We start from the raw sequence: 22,458 nt of genomic DNA, 5'->3' as shown, positions 1-22,458 counted from the left end.
AAGGAGATTCCCTGGGTCTTTTATTGTTCAATCTGATTATAAATAAAATAATAAAAAAAGTAAGAACTAAAGAAGGATACCAAATCGGTGAAAAAGAACTTAAAATAATCTGCTACGGAGACGACGCAATACTACTCTCTTAAATTGAAACTGATTTAGAACATATGCTGCACCAATTTAATATAACTGCATATAATATAAAATGCCACAGATATTGTAATATAGTTAAAAATATATATGAAAATGCCACAACCACCATAAGTCTACATTCAGCAACTAATAAAATAAAGATAAAAAGGGGAGTCAGGCAAGGTGATACCATGTCACCAAAGCTGTTTATTACCGTTCTTGAGTATGCGTTTAAAAAACTAACATGGCAACAGAAAGGAATATCCATCGATGGAGAAAGATTAAACCATCTACGTTTTGCGGACGATATCGTGCTTCTGTCAGATAATCTGGGAGAGATCAAAGACATGCTCCAAGAACTGAATGACATACTACAAGAAACTGGACTGGAGATAAATTTCGAGAAAACCAAAATGATGACCAATATGGTTCCCAGCGAAGAGATACAGATCAATAACAACAAGGTAGAATTAATCGATAAATACACATACTTGGGTCATGAAATTAGAATAACCAGAGACAACCAAACCTGCGAATTAAATAGACGAATCACGTTGGGATGGGCGGCATATGGAAGGATGAGAGACATTTTTAAAACAAATACCCCAATTCACCTGAAAAGGAAGGCATTTAACCAATGCATCTTACCAGTCTTGACCTACGGAGCAGAGACCCTAACTTTAACGAAAGCTACTGCCGAAAAACTGAGGGTAACACAAAGGCGAATGGAAAGATCAATGCTGGGCCTGACCTTGAAAGATCGCATGAGAAATGAGGAGATACGCCGACGAACTGGCGTAGACGATATTATACTGCTAATCAATAAACAAAAGTGGAGGTGGGCTGGACATGTTGCTAGAATAGAAGACGGAAGATGGACGAAGAGATTATTGGAGTGGAGACCAAGAGCCGACAAGCGAAGTCGAGGCAGACCACCCACCTGATGGACCGACAACCTAAGGAGAATAGAAACAAACTGGATTGCAGCAGCTAGAGATAGAGAGAACTGGAGACGTTTGGACGAGGCCTATATCCAACAATGGATGTGAAAATGGGGCTGGATGATGAATATAAAATGCATGGTTACAACACCAAATTTACTAAGATGTAAATTGGAACTGGAAGGTCAGATAATATTTGCAGTTACTAAGGGTCTCAGACAAGGATGTTGTATCTCTCCGACTCTATTTAAGATTTATATCTCTGCAGCTCTGAAACAATGGAAAAGGAAAGTCAAAGGAATGGGTATACAATTGAACGATCAGGATTACATATATACTTTACAGTTTGCAGATGATCAGGTGGTGATCTCAAATGACAAAGATGACATGGAATACATGCTTAGAAAACTAATTGAAGATTACCAGAAATGGGGATTAAATATCAATTTAGAAAAGACAAAATACCTCTCAATTGTAGCTGAAGCAGAACAACTCGATATCGATGACAATCAAAAAATAAATCCATGCAACGAATATAAATACCTGGGCGTCATCTTCGACCGTAGTGGAAAAGACGAACGAGAAATAGAACATCGAATTGTACAAGCACGAAGAGCTATAGCATGTTTGAACGGAATTCTATGGAGTAAAGAAATATCAAAGAAAAGAAAATGGAACATCTATGAGACAATGGTTAAAACTAGCCTACTTTATGGAGCTGAGACATGGAGAATAACCGAAAAATATAAGAAAAAGGTCGAAGCCACGGAAATGGATGCCATCAGAAGATCGATGAGAATATCAAGAGCCGACAGAATACGGAATGAAGTGATAAAACAACAAATGGGTATAGAGGGCACTATAGTTGAGGATATTGAGAGAAAACAGCTCATATGGTATGGGCATGTGAGCCGAATGGGGGACGAAAGATTGCCTAAAAAAACGATGATGTGGCAACCCCCAGAGAAGAGGAAACGAGGAAGACCACCACAGAGCTGGAACCTGGGAGTTAGGAAAGCGATTAGCGCTCGAAATCTGGACGAAAACCTAACTCAAGACAGAATACAGTGGCGTTTGGGAGTCGGACAACGTCGTAAGACGTTATAAAAAACCGAATATATATATATATATATATAGGTCAGATAATAGAACAAGTGATAGAGTTAAAATATCTAAGCATCACATTATCTAGCTACGAAAACCTCGAAACTAAAGTGAAGGATCAAGTGAATAGAGCCGCAGTCATGTTACCAATATATTGAAGTTAATGTTAATGTTAATGTTGAGACGAATCGTCTGCTTTTCTTATGATTAAATAATCAATTTTATTTAATATAGACGAATAATACTCACCTAAAGGTTTCAAAGAAGGATATGCTTTACTAGCCCATACATCAGGGACCATATTGCTGAATAAGCTCAATGACATCTTTTCTAGCGCTTCTGACATCACTACCAAACCTTTAAGTGCTTTCAAGAGATCGTTCAAACTCAGTTGTATAACAACCAATAGTTTGTTGTATCGTATAGCTTCTTGTATTATGACCGTATTCAATGATTCTTCGTACAAGACGGGATAACTAAGAAGAAAACAATTGCATTTAAGCGCAAAACAGTATTGTTTGTTGTTTTGTTGTTTTTTTATAGTAGGTATAAGGCTTATTATAACAAAATATATTTTATTTAGAATTTTTCATCTGCACATCTCAGACCAATAGTACTTGTATGTGGGAAAACTCGCTATATCCTCTGTCTAATTTTTCACTTTTTCAAAAGCGAAAAACCAAGTTATATTTTTCGCTGTATTAATTATTATAACTCTCAACCTCAATATTAAAAGTCACCCCCAAGAACTACAGACACACCTTAGAAAATAAGGAATAAACTTTTTCTTGACTGTTGAGCCGCGTGGCAATGAGACGCTTTTAACCTCTCTGGTCTTCACTTTTGTAAGTGTGAGTCTAAGTGTCTATTTGATCTTTCTCTCTCGACTGATGACTGCCGTTACCAATACTCTCTCTCTCTCTCCTATCTGGGTTCAACGCGAACGGACGTTTTATTGTTAGAGATAAGCTCAAGAGTGGCAGACCTGTTTACGACAACAATGAATTTAAATGTATTACTTGAAATTAAACCTTTTCATTCTTCAATTACAACTTTATCAACTAACAGTGAGATCTGTCGTGATGCTTTTCATAAAATTCAAAAAAAGGCTAAATTACATCCATATAAAATTAAACTTATGCATGAATTTTTTTGACGAGGCCTCTTTTTGTTAAAATGGTACCGTTAATATGCAAACTTGTCGTTATTGGGCAACAGAAAATTCCAATTGGACAATGTAAGTTTATATCCAATATCCCTAAAAAGTAAATGTATGGGCTGGGATTGTTAGGAATACCATTGTAGGACCGTATTTTTTTGACAGTACTGTGACGGGTGAAAGATATTTAGAGATATTGCAAACCTACGTAGTTTCATTTTTAACCGTAAAATTTCCAGATATCAATAATCCTTGTCAAATAGATTCAACCATTTGGGTTCATTAGGATGGAGCAAGTCCACTGGATGGAGCATTATGCTGTAGTGGTTAGATATTTTCTAAATGCTACTTTTCCCAATCCTTGGATTGGACGACGCGGTCACATTGAATGGCCTGCTAGGTAGCCAGATTAGAATCACATGATCTTTTCTATTTGGGGGTATTAGAAAAGTAAGGTATATGTAAACCGACCTACCAATTTGGTAGACGTCAAATAGAGAATTTGTACTGAAATGCAACAAATTACACCAGTGATGTTGTCAAACATAACCCACGAATTCATTGGACGTCTTGGATACTGTCAATTAAACCAACCAAATTTTTCTATTCATTTCATATTATAACCCATCTGTTCTTATTAAACAAATATACTATATAATATAAGAAACTAATAAAACAATTTACCGTTCGGTAATCTTATCCAAATCAAACAACTCAGGCATCTGCTCCAAAATGGAGCGAGCTGTATTGGCTGTGGTTTCTTCTTGACTAGCAGCTGCACCTCCAACTTGCTTCGGCTGCAGCAGTAATAATGTGGATAAACAAGCATAAGTTTGAGATTGCGCAAACGTAATGTCAGCGTTAGGATGAAGACCAAAAAGCTCGGGATCATCGTTTATAGGGAGTGTCTTTATATAATCGATGTAGTCGACAAATAATGCATCTGTGCGAATCTAAAAATAAAATTATAGATTATTAGTATATAAGAGTAGTTCCACAGGCTATAAAGTTTTGGCACCAGTTGCATATAAACTTTTTAACTTTATATGGGGAATAGAGACCGCAGATTAATAACGAATACCATTCAATTTTAACTAACTAGCACCACGCACCACAGAAGCGGTACAAAAGGTACGAAAAACTGGAAACCTGGGCTAATCCTGAGAAAAGAAAAATACGTAATCTCTCAACTACTTATCCAAGGAAAGATTGAGGGCAGGAGGGGAGTAGGTCGCAAACAAATGTCATGGGTACGGAATATAAAAAACTGGACAGGCATAATTAACACTGGTGACCTTTTGCATGCCGCAAAAGACAGATGTCTGGACTTAAGATAACACGCCATAGGTTTACGGCAGTATCAGAAAAAGAAGAAAGTATATCACATGGATACGTTTTGTTTATTTTAATTTATAACAAATATTTTCATTCCAGCTGATCTAATGTATTTGGTTTCTATGTGCATAAGTATTGTTATCGTAACCAGACCAACTTACTATTGAGCCAGCTGGAGTAGGTATCAATTGAAATAGTCTAAACTTGGTCCATAATAAAGGATCTTCGAAATAAAACTAACACAGCTCAAATATTTTCTCTTCCAAATCTTGAAAATCTAAATAAGTACTTCGTTAATGTGAGTAAAAATATAACATCAATTATTTTACCACAACAAGATTCCATTTCCTATATCCCAAATTTAAAAAACGTCCCGAATTCATTCTTTATAAGGCCAGTTGATAAATCTGAACTGATCCAAACAATTAGTAGTATCAAAAGCAACTCTTCCTGTAATATTTATGAAATATCCATAAAAATTTTCTTAAATCTTCCAAAAAACGTGTTATAAGTCTTATTAAATTTCAATAAATATTAAATTATAAATTGTTGTTGCCATTTTTCTGACTTTTTGTAAGCTTTGTCCATAAAACTTTACAATTTTCAGTGACAATAAAGTATATTTCTATTCTATTCTGTAAAAGCAAGCTGCCACGGTAAATAAGAATTTGCGAATGAATTAATTAAGATGATGGATGGTTAATAGGTACTTCTTCTTCTTTTGGTGCCTATCCTTTGTGGATGTTGGCAATCACGTTGGTCCATACAACTTTGTTGACAGTTGCTCTAAATAGATGAATGGTAGTCATTTCTGCCCACTGTCTGATATTCTTCAACCACGATGTCGTACTACGCCCTTGAGATCTTTTGCCTTCTATCTTGCCTTGTAAAATTAGTTGAATTAGTTGATACTTCTTATTGTGCATCACATGCCCTATATAATATATAGTATATAATCTTTCTGATTTTCACGATACGCATAATTTCTAGATCTTTATTCATACGTTGAATCACGGTATTGTTTGTAACATGATGGATATATCGAAGGCTTCTAATCGTTTGGATGTTGCCTCCGTCAAGGTACAGGCTTCGACTCCATATTAAAGGGTAGAAAATATATAGCATCTCAAGACTCGTGTTCTTATATCAATGTTCAGGTGCATATTACATAAAATCTTCCTGAGGCGATTGAAGACAGCTCTTGCATTTCTATCTTCTTCTTCTTCTTCTGGTTCCTATCCGTTTCGGATGTTGGAAATCATATTGGCAATCATGACCTTGCTCGCTGCGGCTCGAAACAGCTCCGTTGAGGTTTTCTTAAACCATGTTCTTAAATTCCGCAGCCATGATATTCTCCTTCTACCGGGTCCTCGCTTACCTTTGACTTTACCTTGCAATATAGACTGCAGCAGGGAGTAACGGTGCTGATTTCTCATAACGTGTCCCAGATATTGCAATTTTATGCGTTTGATCGTAAACACAATCTCTGGTTCCTTCTTCATTTTTTCTAGAACTTCCTTGTTCGTGATCCTTGCTGTCCATGATATTCTCAGCATTCTTCTATAAAGCCACATCTCAAATGCTTCAAGTTTTTTAATAGTGGTGTCTGTAAGCGTCCATGCCTCCGCCCCGTACAACAACACAGAGAAAACATAGCATCTCAAATGTCTCATTTTTGTATCCAGGGATATGTTGTGACTTTTGAAGATGGCGTTCATTTTGTTAAAGACCGTTCTTGCCTTTCCTATGCGGCACTTTATTTCCTGTACATTTATATATATGCCTTTTCTATACGACATATTATTTCCTATGAGTGGTCCCATTCCTTAGTTAGGCTGCATCCAAGGTATGTAATTTTGTCGATTATTTTCAAGGGTTCATTATTAGGTGAACTGGTGCTGTATTACGTCGTTTTTTACTTACTACAAGAATTTTGGTCTTCCTACAGTTTCATTTCATGCTGTATCTATTACAGGCTTCCACTACATGGTCTATTAATGTTTGCAGATCCTCCGCATTATCAGCAATCAAAACCATATCGTCCGCATATCTTAAACTGTTTATGATTTCACTATTGATTTTTATACCTTCTTTTAAACTATCAATAGCTTCCCTGAACAGAATTTCCGAGTAAGTATTGAACAACGTCGGTGATAAAATTCAGCCCTGACGTACTCCTCGTTTTATGGTGAATTCTTGTGAGGTTTCGTTGTTTACTCTTACAGTTGTTGCCCTTTGCTGTAAGTATAAATTTTTAATTAGGCGTAAATCTTTGTCATCAATACTAGATTCTTTCAGTATCTGAAATAGTTTTTGATGTTGCACCTTGTCAAATGCTTTTCAAAGTCTCTAAAGCATGCGTAGATTTCGCAATTTACGTCTCGTGCTCTTTGTATCAATACTTGTATGGAAAATAGGGCCTCTCGCGTTCCCAGTCCGCTTCTAAACCCAAACTGAACACTGCTAATGTTTTCTTCAAGTTTTCTATATATGCGAGAGTGAATAACAGAAAGAAGGATTTTGGGTGCATGGCTCATTAAGCTTATAATTCTGTAATTAGAGCATCTGGTGGCATTTGCCTTTTTGGGGAGAGGGATTAAGGTGGAAACTAGCCAATCTGTAGGAAATTCTGCAGTTTCATAGATTTTGTTCAGTAGACTCCTTAGAAGTTTGAGTTGGTTGTTTTCAAATAGTTTCAATATTTGAGCTTGTATGTTATTAGGTCCAGGTCTTTGTTGGTTTTTAGTCTTTTTATTGCATATGTTACTTCATTGAGCGTTATTTCTGGTTTTGAACATCCAGAAATATTGACTTCTGTCTCCTGCTCTTCCTAGATTAATTCTTCCATGTATTGAATCCATCGCTCAAGTATTCTCTCATTTTCGTAGAGCAGATTGTTGTGCTCGTCTAGTATTAAGTTATGACGTCGTGATCCGTTTCCTCCCGTTAAGTTAGTAATAGGTACTGCAAGAGATAAACTTTACGTCTCGGTAGCGCTCATTAATTGATACCTACCGGACGGCGTAAGAATGCTAATAAATCAGAATAGACATGCTTTATATAAAACTCTGTTTCTTAAAAGTCGTACCTACCTTAAACCTTTTTTTTGTCGTCAGGAGCATACGTTTATTGTAAATACTTAAAACTTTTTCTATTTTTAATTGCAATATAATATGGAATTGGAAATATAAATAACTGAAACATGCTATACAGATATAACTATATAAATCCATAACAGTGTTTAGTAATAGCAGTATATAATCTGAAATTTTAGATAAATCGTAGATACCTGATGATAGAATCCTTGTTGATCAAACACATAATTTGGGACGATGACTTCTTTCTTGTAAAAATCGGCTAAAGTGTTCATCAAACATCTTCTATCCCAATCGTCAGTAACTCTACCACCATAGTTAATTTCTCCCGCAGTGTAAGTGAGCACTTTAAATGGTATTTCTGTGTATTCCAACAGAAACATATGTAATTGTGAAATGCAGATTTTAAGGTCACCGTCTAAAAAATAAAAAATATAGTTAAAATATGTTCTTTTCTCACTACAAGAATAGATCATAAGTGTTACGTAGCACAGGAGGTTTAATTCCACAGTAATAATGCTCAACAGATAATTCATTAGCATATTATGTGGCAAAACAAAGTAAAACAAAAACTTAAACTTTAATAAATATAAAAACCGTAATGGAGAAGTTCTCAACCCTTACTGTAGCTTTGTTGATTGAACATGACCTACACACACATACTTAAAACGTGCTCAGTCAGCAAATCATACATAGCTGTACTACAACAACACTGTATACAGCTCTCCCAACCTCAAAGTATAATACTATCGTAGCGAGTGTATGCATGGTACAGGAGGAAAGTGTTGCCTTATGCGATGTCTCAAAGAACTGGTATACTCTGGGGGAATATAGCCTTAGCAAGGTAAGGGCACACTACCGCATGTGGCAACATTTTATCCCATCTCGTTGGAACAGAAATAGCTAGCAAGATCAAAGGAAAAAAGATGGCTCAGAAGGCTAAGAATTAAGTGACTCTTCAAGTTAAGAAATAATAACATAACGGAAATTTTTGAGACAAGAGACTTTGCTCCTGCCCCAAAAATTGAGGCAGAATATATTCGGAGAGACACAAAGTGTGAGACAATTATTATTAATAAACACCCAACTAGAGATTAGATAAAGAAGATCAAAAAAACAGAAAAAAATGGCTGCTTGGACGTGGACTAAACAAAAATAGCACAAAACTAGAGCGTTGAAACTGTTAAAATGAAGGTAGAAAGGAACCCCAAGCGAATATTAATAGCGAAGTAACAGAAGTAGTCAAGCATGATAAAAGTGATCTCGAGAGAATACTATGACCCCTTGTAACGAAGAGCTGCTTAAAACGTAGGAACAATAACGCAGTAGACTAGGTCATATAGCAACGTCACAAATTTTTAAGATGGGAGTATTTACCATGCTACACTCAACTAAATCAAGCACAAGCAGATCTGAGCTTCAACAAACTGGATAAGACAGTGGATGAGATTTTTATCAGAAGTCCAAATCCCCTAGAGTTAAATTTAACAAAATAAAACAATATTTAACGCAGAGACCTTGTGAGTCAACTATGAATAGGAAAATTGACTGTAGACATCGTGAGTGTTATGGAGGATCTCTAGGATGGAACAAATTTAACTACAAGCGAATCCTATTATAAAACTAAAAGAGACATGGTTCTTAGTTGTGCCTTCCAGAAAGTACTGGGCAATGAGAACCCATCTAGGGAAACTAAAGCTAAACCCTAATGCTGGTTATTGAAAAATCGAAAGATTTTTTCAATCGACGAATCTTTTACAAATAATTAAAGTCATTTCAAGTCATGATAATGTATCCTTTAATACCATTAGATACATTGACGGCTCCAATCAGAGTCCTGCAGGCAAACCTCAAGCACAGCAAAGCAGATTCGACTGAACTTACTGCTGCTATGAGAAGGTTCTTTAAAGCTTCAATACATGATCCTTGGATTTACTAGGCCCAAATAGAAGGTCTGTCGGATATTGGTGAAGAGTTTATTATATCCAAAGGAGATAACTGATATAACAATGGCTATGAAATATGTAACTAGAACTATTAAAAAATGACATGTCAAATAAAACAGACTGAGAAGCATATAAAATCAACCGAGAACATTATTTGTATAGGGCTTAAGTGTCTGGAATATTGTTTAAACAGAAAAAAAGATAAGGCATATACTAGATTAAAACATGTCTGACATGGTAAAAATTTTCAAGAAGTTGTCAAGTTGACGTTCATATACAATTGTCCAAAGGTAGTGAAGAATTCTGATAGAAAAGTGACCTGATGTAAACAAAATTTTAAAAATCAACGCACAGAAGTCAGACAAGAGTTTAATTTAGCCAAAAGATTAGGAGAGTGTTCCATTATCTCAAAGCTCTGACTTTAAGATAATTTGTCTGATAATAAGGAATTGAGAAGCACAAAAAGATAAATATCGTGGAAAAGTCATTTTAGTCAGACATGGTGAAGATAGACTAGCGTGCAGAAACGTCAAGTCTCCATAAAGTTCTCTGTAAGTACTCTCAGATAAGTATATCCTCAATCTAAAAGGAGTTAGGTGAGCTTTGATAAACAAAACCGATACCAATAGACACCAGGCTGCACTGAAATTCATAACTTGATTTTAAGTAAAACTGACGTGGTAAAAGAAGTGATAGATAAAGACAAAAATTAAACGGGTCATAAACTCATTTGAGCCATATAAATTACCGGGTCTGGACAGGATTTATCCAATACTTCTTCAGAAGAAAAATGATCTTCTGTATAAAAAGTAATGTATAATACTTCAGGCTCGCTTAAGACTGAGTACATATCAAAGGAATGGAGAATCAAAGGAATAATTAAGTAGGAAAAACGTAAGTCCCCGAGGTCTATAAGGATCTATAAGGTTATCATTTGTATTGAACGCTTATATATTAGTTGAAACTTCAGTACATCAGGTAAATATGCGTATATGGTATGATTCTTTACGGAAATTGGTTTGCATTATTTTGGGTAGACAGTAAAGTACATTCTAAAAAACCATGAAATAGTGCTGGTAGTTACGGAAAACGGAAACAAAGTTTATCACATCGCAATTTTTTCGGAAAAGATCGATTCACTTAAAAATGTGAGAATAAGTAGTGGATAGTCCAAAGATCAAAATCTATATGATGCCGAAATATGCTTTTATCGTGGGGGTCGTTGCCACGTCATCTCAAATGTCGAAAAATTTTATTATATTTTGACTGCAAAAATTTGTAGAAAAATTAATTCTGAGTAAAAAATATTTCATAATTTTTTTTGATAAAATGAATAGTTTTCGATTGATTCGCTATCGAAAGTGTAAATTTTATATCGAAAAAATCAATATTTGTAAACAGTTTTCTACTAATAACTTAAAAATTATTAGTTTTACAAAAAAACTGTAATTAACAAAAATATACCTTTCGAAAAAATAACCAAAGTGGTTGTTTAAATTTTCTTTAAGGCTAATATTAACCGAGCTATACTTTATTATAAGTTCTTCTTCATCTAATGCTAAATTTTGGAGTGCCAAAGTCAAATGACGGGAATACTATGCCTTTTTGAGAATAACTTATAGAAACTAATTTAACGTATTTAAAAAGACCTATATTTTAAAAAAGTCTCTAGGGCAAAAATTGAATGACTTCTCTGCACTTTTTCAGCAAGAAAGAACCCCTTAATTATTACTCTAATTAAAATTACTAGTTGGCCTTAATAAATCTCCTTTTTTTATCTATTATTAATACATTTTAGGTATTTGATAGACTTAATATAATTAGTTAAAAAAAAATTGGGTTAAAAGCGAATAAACAATTTTTGTAGTTTGTTAAAAAAATGCTTTTTCTTTAAAATAGAAAGATTAACATTAGAGATACGAAAAAAATGGTTATATATATAATAGTAACTTTTTTAATTCCCAAGAACATCGTTTGCAAAGATTTTTTGTTTAATTTTGTGTCTAAATAGTTGTGACAATGTATTAAGAAATATTTCGGAATAAGAACATGCCGAAATATTCTACAGTAATACTTTAAAGCTACTACGAAAAATAGCGCCGTCAAGTTGGTATCATTCGTGCCTACTGTAGATGCTTTAGATGAGCTCTCAAAAGGACTTATCTTCAGGTCGTGCAGTGGCTTAAAAACTACAATATGTAGTCAACTGACTAGCGGTAGTTTTCCAGAGATGGATTTTTGCGTCCATTAACAATGACAGAGTCGCCTGCTCCTGAAGAACTTTTAAAAATGATATTTTCTCACTACAAAAATGGTTGCAGTGCCTCATGAAGCTGCAGAAAACTGAGGTCATTTTGTATAATTTGCTCTGGTTGCTTTAGTGATAATTGCAGTAATGGTACTCCAAAAATAATGAAGAAGATGGTGAAAGAAACGACATGAATGGTAAAAATGAACGTTGAAATTTATTAATGTATCATATATGTGAGATTTGATTTGTAAATATTATATGATTTTCAAATATTTGTATATGATTCGAATTGTAAATATACAGGGTGTCCAGAAACTCTACAAACAAAAACCAGAGATTCCTCAGAGAATCTTAAGACAATTTTACCCAATTCAGCTAGTCCAAAAATATTTCCTAATGGAGCTATAGTATGTTTATCTTTATGGCGCCTTGTAATTAGTTTGTTTTAATAGCTTCAGACCGCTTCTAGTTAGAAAAATGAAAATTTTTACTATTATTTAAGATCCAAAGTTAAATCGATTACATAAAGTACGAATTTCTAGAACCGCTCATGGGTGTCCGTTTTGGGTAGGTCAACGGATAATATAACACATAACTTTTTTATCTTTAACTTTTTAGCGTTTATTATACGTTCGTTATTTTATCTTGCTTTTGTTATTTTACCGATATTTTCTTTTGCAAGTTTTTAAATATACAGGGTGAGTCATAACTATTAGGACATAGACTAAGGACAGGTTATTTGGACCAAAATATGGCTATTGGGCCAAATATGCCTTAATAAAATGTTGCTGAGAAAAAAAATACAGGGTGTTAAAGTTAATTTTTGTTTTTCGTTTTTTGCTAATAGTTTCCCTGTATATTTATAAATTGCTATCAAAATTGGCACAGAGACATAATCTTAGACAAGAAATAGTATTTTATTTACAATTTTACGTTTTGTCATAGAGGGCGCCACGTGGATCATTCCTAATGATCAAATTGAGTCTAAACTTTTTCTGATGAAACTTTTTAGTAATTTTTATTAGAAAATATGACGTTAACATCATTTATACGTAAAATTGGTACTCTTGTTTAAACATGATAATTTCAACCGTTTTCGATAAAAACGCAGTCGAACTGCTTAGAGTCTTAAAAAAGGATTTCAAATATTATTTCATTTATGAAAAGTATGCTTTGGACTGTCAGATAATTGTTGTTGGTAAATGTTATTTGTTCAGAGTAAATTATTTTTGATGTGACAGTGTAGTGTAATGTTGCATTTTTTAAAAGTAATCATTACAATTTTTGATTGAAATGCCTCGTCACAATCATTGTACTAATGAAGAAATGCGAGATATGATTTGCGTATACGCACAAGAAAATTTTTGCGGTCGCTCGGCAGCCAGAAGGTATGGAATGTTATACGCAAACAGAAGGCAATCAAATCACAAAACTTTTGCAAGGTTATATCGTAGCTTAGGTGAAACTGGGTCATTTCACACTAAAAATCGGAGTTGTCGACCGAAACAAATCACACCTAATCAAGAAGATGAACTTTTGGTTCGAGTAGATGGAAATCCTAAAATAAGTTCACGACATCTATCAGCAGCAACAGGAGTAAGTCGGTCGTCTATTGTTAGAATTTTAAAAAAAGAGAACCCAACGTATTCTGAATAAACATCGTAATGACAGACACTTTATTAAGAATATTATGTTCACCGACGAAGCAACTTTTACCAGACGAGGGGTTTTCAATTGGCAAAATAGTCATTATTGGGAAGAAGAAAACCTGCATGCTATTAAAGCTAGACATTTTCAGCATGAGTTTAAATTGAATATTTGGTGTGGCATTATAGGCGACCAACTACTAGGGCCTTATGTTCTTCCTCCGAATTTAAATGGAGATTCTTATTTATTCTTTTTGGAAAATACTCTTAGTAATATTTTAGATGATCTGTCACTGGATGTAAGAAGAAAAATGTGGTTTATGCAGGATGGAGCGCCACCTCAGTTTTCATTAGCTGTTAGAAATCATCTTAATGACGTATTTCGAGGCAGTGATTTTCAATGGCCACCAAGAAGTCCTGAGTACAACCCGCTAGATTTTTATTTTCGGGGACATATGAAGTCCTTAGTTTATGCCAATGAAATTAATACACGAGACGAATTTTGGAGATACATTCAAAATGCAGCTAATCTTATAAGGGGACAGAATAATATTTCTTTTACCGTCCGAAAATCCTTTATAAAAAGAATTAGAAAAGGCATAGAAATCGGAGGAGACCATGTAGAACATTTAGTTTGAGTTTTTGTGAATTCTTTTAAGTTAAAGTGTGTTTAGTTTTGATTTATCGTCAAAACGGAAACCTTACGTTAGTTGTAACTTTGTTTATTAGTTTGGTATTTGATAGTGGAATTGTAAATAAAATACTATTTTTTGTCTAAGATTATGCCTCTGTGCCAATTTTGATAGCAATTTATAAATATACAGGGAAACTATTAGCAAAAAACGAAAAACAAAAATTAACTTTAACATCCTGTATCTTTTTTCTCAGCAACATTTTATTAAGGCATATTTGGTAAAATAGCCATCTTTTGGTCCAAATAACCTGTCGTTAGTCTATGTCCCAATAGTTATTTAAATCGCATTTCTTCATTAGTAAAATGATTGTGACGAGGCATTTCAATCAAAAAAAGTAATGATTACTTTTAAAAAATGCAACATTACACTACACTGTCACATCAAAAACTACAACAATTATCTGACAGTCCAAAGTATAATTTTCATAAATAAAATATTTGAAATCCTTTTTTAAGACTCTAGCGTTTTTATCGAAAACGGTTGAAATTATCATGTTTAAACAAGAGTACCAATTTTACGTAAAAATGATGTTAACGTCATATTTTCTAATAAAAATTACTAAATAGTTTCATCAGAAAAAGTTTAGACTCAATATGATCATTAGGAATGATCCACGTGGCGCCCTCTATGACAAAACGTAAAATTGTAAATAAAATACTATTTCTTGTCTAAGATTATGCCTCTGTGTCAATTTTGATAGCAATTTATAAATATACAGGGAAACTATTAGCAAAAAACGAAAAACAAAAATTAACTTTAACACCCTGTATCTTTTTTCTCAGCAACATTTTATTAAGGCCTATTTGGCCCAATAGCCATATTTTGCTCCAAATATCCTGTCCTTAGTCTATGTCCCAATAGTTATGACTCACCCTCTATAAAACAATAGTAAAAACGGTGAATAAATAAGTGAACAATCAAAAGAGTTTTTAAAATATAATGGTTAATGGATAGGCAAAATAGTGATAGGTATAATAGGGCAAGATAGAAGAAGAAAAAATAAATAGTGTAAAGGAGTATTTTATTCAAATAGAAGTATTTATTACACTATAAAGATTTTTAAAATTTATATACAGGTACCTGTAAATTCATAGGGAATATTAAATCCTAATGGTCCAAATTTTCGTCTCTCCAATAAAATACCATGAAAGAGACACAATGAAAACACCAACAATCTAAAAGTCGGCGATTTTGGATTATCAGATTGTATAAACGAAATCAATTCTGAAACTTCATTTCTGTATGCTCTCAACATGTTAGCTTTAAGCCCCGCAGGTGGTTCTATTGTCATTTTGCTGCCGTTTTGCAAGATGGATACCGGAAAATGGGGGGATGGAGTCGAAGTCAACCATATGCGGAAATCTCTGTGAGTTGTTTCTGGCGTTAGGGATTCTATTACTCGTTCCAGACGAGGCATCCAGCTCGGAGCTAAATGGCAATTCTAGGGTGAAAATATGGATTTATATTTAATTTTATTATTACTGAATATCTATTCCTAAATAATAATTTAATTACTTAATGTATGTATATGTGTTTACAAATCTCAAAATTTTACTACTCCACGTTGTGAGGACGCTCCCGTTGCAAAAATGTTTCTGATTCGGTTTCTTTCGGATTCCTGTTCAAAAATGTTCCCTTTCAACAAATCTGAAGGGTGCCGGGCGAAATTTTTAGGCAAAAGTTGTTTAAAAAATTTTTTTTATACAAATTCCAAAAATCACCTTTTTTCCCGCGGAAAATATTTTTTCCACCTACTTCTATCCCAAGTTTATATTTCCTGGCCTCATTACAGGAAACAAAGTTGTACTTTTTCTTCTTAGGGAGACAAAGTACTTTTACTCCCTAGGAATTAAAAGTAAAAGTGACGTCATGGTATGTCATCGATAAAATAATTTATTGACGCCCTATATTATATTCTATTATATAAGTATCTATACATTTTGCTATATCTATATCAGATATAGCAAACTCAATTCAAAAGTTCTACGCCAATATATATCGTTCCAGAAACGATCCCCCTAACCTAACTCCTTAAAGCAGAACTTGAAAAGGCAGATAACAAATGTCAACTAAGAAGTGATGCCCGAAATAAACCACACAGAAATAGAAAGAGCAGTTAATGAAATAAAAAGAAATAAAGCTCCTGGAAGCGATTAAATCCTAGCAGAAATGTTGATGGAAGGCGGATAAGAAACCACCAAAACTACTATTTAATAAATGTCTATTCGAAGGCAACATACCCCATACAATACTAATACACAAAAAGGGAGACACCACAGACCTGAAAAATTATCGATAAATTTCACTTCTTTCACAACTTTACAAAGATTATTACATTATAAACAGGTTAACAATTAAATTTGACGGATATCAACCAGTAGAACAAGCCGGATTTAGAAAAGGATACAGCACCTGTGACCATCTATATACTTTAAAAATTCTAATAGAAAAGACTAACGAATACAATCTCCCATCATGTCTGGCTTTTATAGATTATGAAAAAGCTTTTGCTAGTGTAGAACTGTGGGCAATAGAAGAAGCATTAGTCAACAACCGGATCGACTCTAGGTACAAAATATTAATACATAATATTTACGAACAAGCTGAAATGATAGTGACGTTGGGTAATGGAATCGAAACAAGACCAGTAAAAATCAATCGAGGCGTAAGAGAAAGAGACACAATATCTCCAAAATTATTTACAGCTGCCCTAGAAGATATCTTTTAGTCAATAGACTGGGAAAATAAGGGAATCCATATTAACGGACGATACTTGAACCATCTTAGATACGCATATGATGTAGTACTAATAGCCGACACGTGGAATGCACTGAATAAGATGGTTGGGGAGGTGAAAAAGGACTGAAAATGAATTTCAGCAAAACTAAACTAATGTCAAACAAAGATGACAAACCTATGATAAACATCCAAGGAACAAAGATAGAACACGTAGATGAATATACATATCTGAGTCAAAATGTCAAGGTAAGCAAAGAAAATCAGACTACCGAAATAAGCAGACGTGTAAAAATGGGATGAGCAGCATTCGGAAGACTCTCATACGTACTTAAAAATAAAAATACACCTCAAAGACTGCGAACCAAGGTATTTAATTCCTGTATTCTACCTGTACTTACATATGGAGCTCAAACCTGGACATTCACTAAAATAAACATGGAGAAGATGAGAAAAACTCATCAAAGAGAGCTATGGAACGACAGATGCTGGGTATCTCACTCGAAGACTATAAAACCAATGAAGACATTCGTAATAGAACAAAAGTAAAAGATGCTGTCAAACATGCAGATAAACTGAAATGGAAATGGGCTGGACATAACGAAGGTCTTAAGAATGTCCGGTGGAATAAAGAAATCGGGAATTGGCGACCGTATGAAGTCAAAAGACTACGAGGAAGACCGCAAATGCGCTGGAGCGACGATATTAAAAGAACTACAGGGCCAATGTGGAAACGTCTTACAAACAACAGAGATGAATTGCGAGAATTAGGAGAGGCCTGTATTCGGCAATCTGAATAGAGAGAAGGGCTTAAAAAAATTGAGATTCACACTGGTGGAGACGGTGTACCTCGAATTGCTACCATTAAGACAAAGACAGGAAACATCAAGCGTTAATTTTTAAAAATATATCCAATTCCTGTTAATAATGAAGTGTTGAAAGTATTCCATACGTTTGAAAGCGGCCGAGATTTTTAGAAACTAAGTACGGTCTTATGCGATGATAGGACGACTAAAGCTTAAGGCGCAATCTTGATGACAAGGTTGAGTTCGCATTTAACCCCAAGAAAATCTGCCCCGAAGGAAGCAAACAAGCATAGTTTTGTTTCATACATATTTTTTTATTGTAGAAATTTTAGAAATTTAAATACATTTTAACGTTTATTTATAGAACACCCTGTATTTTGCTAAATGGTTATTTTGATTCAACAATTTTTACATTAATAATTTGACTTTAATTCATAGATTCAACCGGTTTTCGAATTTATGATTTTAAATTTTATAGCATGCTGTGGTCGATTGACAGATTAGTAGTTTCAAAGTGTGTACACATAATATATAATATCTACAGAATATAAAATAATATTTAAAAATCAGTGATTGAAGCAAATTTAAAGATATTAATAATACACCACCAGATATTTTGGAACAGTACAATCTTTATTACCCAAAAATCCAAAGAAAAGTACGAAAAACAGTATTTACAATAAATGCGACGAATTAAGGCTCATTAGCTTAACGCGTTGACTGCCGAGCAGGTTGAAGCAGTTTTCCCACGCAGTATATAGTTTTGAAGATATTATTTGGAGTGACCTGGCTGGAAAACAGCAGCACTTCACTTTCAGTGCTCATTCTGGTATGGATCCAACAATCTCAGGAATATTGGCATTAGCTGAACTAATCGATTATTTTTCGTTATTTTTTAACCGTAGATTAATAGAAATAATAAATATCATAGAAAATCAAACTAACTTGTTTGCCACACAATATCTTGAACGTTCAAATGATGTCCCAAGTTCTTCACGTATGCATGACTGGACACCAACTGATGCAAACGAAATGAAAGAGTTTGTGGGTTTGCTTGGATGAATGAGCATGGTGAAAGTTCCCTAACTTCCTGATTATTGGTCTCAAAATTCATTGTTTTTACTGCCATTAGCAAAAAACACTATGCCACGCAATCGTTTTGAGATTTTACTGAGATTTTGGCATTTTGCTAATAACACTGAATCAACACCAGGAGATCATACGCACAAAATAATAGACATTTTTAATGAGTTTATAAAAAATTTCAAAAATGCTTTAAAATTATGAGACGATGATACCTATTAGAGGATTGCTAAGCTTCCGTCAATATATTCCGTCGAAAAGACACCTTTATGGAATAAAATTGTAAAAATTATGCACTGAAAATGGCTACACTGGAAACGCCAGTATTTAATTGGGAAAAGATCAAACGACTGATAAGATGAGGTTATCTTCATACAATGTCGTTGTGAATCTTACTGAGGATCTTATCAATGAGTTAAGAACATTGTATGTGGATAATTTTTATACCAGTGTGCCTTTAGCTTATAAATTACTTCAGTTACAAACACATTTAGTAGGCACAATGCGTCCTAACTGGAAATATATTCCGAAAGCAATTCAAGATGCCAAACTACGCAAAGGTGAAATAATAGCGAAAGATTCACCAGCAGGGGTGACCATTATAAAATGGCGGGACCGAACAGATGTACGAATGTTGTCTACTTGCCATTTGGGTACCGAGATCATTGTTACTACGTCTAGACGTCAAACAGAAAAAGTAAAACCTAAATGCATCGAAGATTATGACAAAGGAAACGCTCCTGTTAACGTAAGCGACCAACTAGCGTCCTATAATACAGCTCTAAGACGCTTTAACAAGTGGTATAGAAAACTCATTCTTCAGATTTTGTGGGGTAATTCTCTTGTAATGCATATTTTTTGTATCCAAAAAATAATGTCAATTGCAGAGATTTGAACATCACGCAATTTCGACAAAAAGTAATTCTTTCATTGTTGGAAGTTAACAAAAATACTACTGATAATAAAAGAAAACATGTAACCCACCACTTAGTTACCTACGCAGAAAAAAAGAGGGCCAGGTATGTAAAATGCTATGAAATGTATGGGAAGAAAGGCAAAATCGTAGATGGAAAGAAAACAATGGCATCGCAAGTCATTACTATTTGTGACACTTGTGAAGAAAATCTCCACTTCTGCCGGGATTGTTTTAATGCCAACCATTAATCGTGTTTCAAATTATTGTTTAAGTTATTTTATTTATCACAAAAATATTGTTAGAGTTGAGACGTTAATTTTTTTCAATATTAGTTTTGTATCAAGAAAAATGAATTTCGTTTGATATTTACTTGATGTTTATTTTTTTTTTCTTAGAAAATCCTTTTGATACCTTTATAGCACGTTTTATAATAAAAAGCTTTTAATCAACATATTTATTCTGCGTTTTTTAACCCATTTACAACATGTCAGATTTCATCTACTCATATATTTTTCACGTAAGCGTAAGACTCAGGCCAAAACTGTGTATACCGATGAATTTGTACAGGTCAAACCTATAAAATCCGAATATAAAAAACTAATAGCATGGTGCTCTTTAGCGCCACACCACCCTAATAACAATGCTGTTGTCAGTGTATCGATACACCGGGCCTGAGTTGATCACACCCGCAGGGAAAGTGTTAATGAGTTACTTACTAAAAATATTCCTTAAGATCATACAGAATCAAATTTATAAAAATTGTGAAATAGACATAAGTGACTCTCAGTTCGGATTTAGAATGGCCTTGTGAACAAGGAAGAAATAAACATTTTAAAAAGATTATTATTTTTGGTCTATTTACATACCTGAAAGAACACCCATGATCCAACTTCGACACCGCCTTGCATCATCTTCTCTGCCCTGGGCCCCTGACCTTGTCCCAACGATATCGAAAACATTCTCTTTCCCATTTTCATCCTATCAGCAAACTTGTACAGCTCCGCTGCTGGATCAGTACCAGTAGACAGAACAAATATTAAGGGTATAGTAGATCCTGATTCTTTAAACATGGCAGATAAATCAGATGTCTGGGGTTCTATGAACTGTTGGCCTAGATTTTCCGCTAAGAAGTCTTGGATGGCGTTAGTAACTTTGTCAGGTCGAAGGCTTTTAAGCACTATTATTTTCTGGAATTTGTCGAAAGATTTGTTGAAAGGATGAGGCAGAGGAAACCTTAAACAAAAAACAAAAATGAGTTATATACATATTATATATACAGTATAATTATTTTTAACTGGCTTCGCATTTACCGGCCGGCAAAATTAACCGGCCTGTAAATACGAACGGTAATGCAATTAAAAATTTACCGGCGCGGCGGGATGATTCTGCTAAGATTCCACATAAATTTCACATTGTTACGGCATCTAAACATTCCGTATATGTATTTATCACGTGTGACTTTTCTATAGGTCTTTTGCGGCACGCAGCCATGTTTGGTGCGAAATTCATACGCGGAATGTTAAATATTCGTAGAGCAAAAAACGCGACTATTTATTAAAATCAGTTAAAATTACAATTCTTTGTTCTTTCTTGTTCATTGTTAGGTTTAGTTTTAGATAAAATAGATCTCAATGTGTTTGTTGTCTTGAATTTTGTTGAAATGTTGAACCTATTTCCTATCTTTTTAAGTTTTTCTGATAATCCCTTTATGTATGGTATTGTTATTTTCCTCGTATTAATTCTTGTGTTTATGGAAAAATATTTGGAAAACGAGGTCCAGGAAGAAGAAGAACATCTTGGTAAAACAACCTCAAAATCTGGTTCAATACAACATCTGTGCAGATTTTCCGCGCTGCTGCAGATAAGATAAAGATTGCCATGATGATCGCCAACATTCGTAACGGATAGGCACATCAAGAAGAAGAAGAATTCTTGTGTATGCTGTAGGATCTCTATTCGGTTGATTGTTGGAAATTCCTTATTTATAAATGATAAAGGATAATCATTTTTTATTAAAACATATGTTAACAAATGGTTTTTCTCTAAGAACGATTTTTCGTTAGAAGAAGTAATTTTGGCTTTATCGTATAAAGATTTAATAATTCCCTTTTTAATATTGATATTGTAATTTGATTTGAAATTTAAATGTTTGTTGGTGTGTGTTGGTTTTCTATACACCTGAGTCTCATATTCAGTATCGTTCTTAGAGATTCAAACATCCAGGAAATGTAGTGTGTTATTATACGAGTATTCCTTTTTCATGGTAAATGTTTGTAAATTATTGTTTTCCAGGTAAATTTGATATTTTATTAAAAATTTTGTGTATTTTTTATAAATGTGTTATTTTTATTTGCAAATGGCTATATAATATTTAATAAAAGTTTTAGCAGTTCACTACAAGGAGAATTCTTAAGAAATATTAATGTACCACAGATGTTACTTTATGGTACATTAGTATTTCTTAAGAATTCTCTATACCTAATTGCTATAATTTGTGCGTTATTTGAGATTTTTTGGTTAATCAGGCTTATCGGTTAATACCCTTTTGTCGTTCTACTTAAAATCAATTTTTCTTATCATAATTATTATTTAATTTGATGAAATCTATTAAGGCAT

General features: G+C 33.9%; 1 protein-coding gene across 2 annotated transcripts in view; it reads right to left on the bottom strand.

Moving 5' to 3' along the window:
- Positions 1 to 22,458, bottom strand: part of LOC140449818 (dynein axonemal heavy chain 1-like) — a 1,063,244-nt gene that overhangs the window by 11,376 nt on the left and 1,029,410 nt on the right. The window contains exons 54-58 of one of the 2 annotated variants that reach the window (XM_072543176.1): positions 20,709 to 21,075; positions 15,382 to 15,742; positions 7,958 to 8,181; positions 4,018 to 4,286; positions 2,424 to 2,650 (exon numbers count right to left, since the gene is read on the bottom strand). In XM_072543176.1, coding sequence (XP_072399277.1) covers positions 2,424 to 2,650; positions 4,018 to 4,286; positions 7,958 to 8,181; positions 15,382 to 15,742; positions 20,709 to 21,075 — 1,448 coding nt within the window. Of the gene's footprint in view, positions 1 to 2,423; positions 2,651 to 4,017; positions 4,287 to 7,957; positions 8,182 to 15,381; positions 15,743 to 20,708; positions 21,076 to 22,458 lie in introns of those variants that run through there. The other variant, XR_011951893.1, reaches the window with a different exon arrangement.

The sequence above is a fragment of the Diabrotica undecimpunctata genome, chromosome 9 (genome assembly GCF_040954645.1).
Source record: "Diabrotica undecimpunctata isolate CICGRU chromosome 9, icDiaUnde3, whole genome shotgun sequence".
Lineage (NCBI taxonomy): Eukaryota > Metazoa > Arthropoda > Insecta > Coleoptera > Chrysomelidae > Diabrotica > Diabrotica undecimpunctata.
This window is presented reverse-complemented; position numbering and strand designations above follow the sequence as displayed.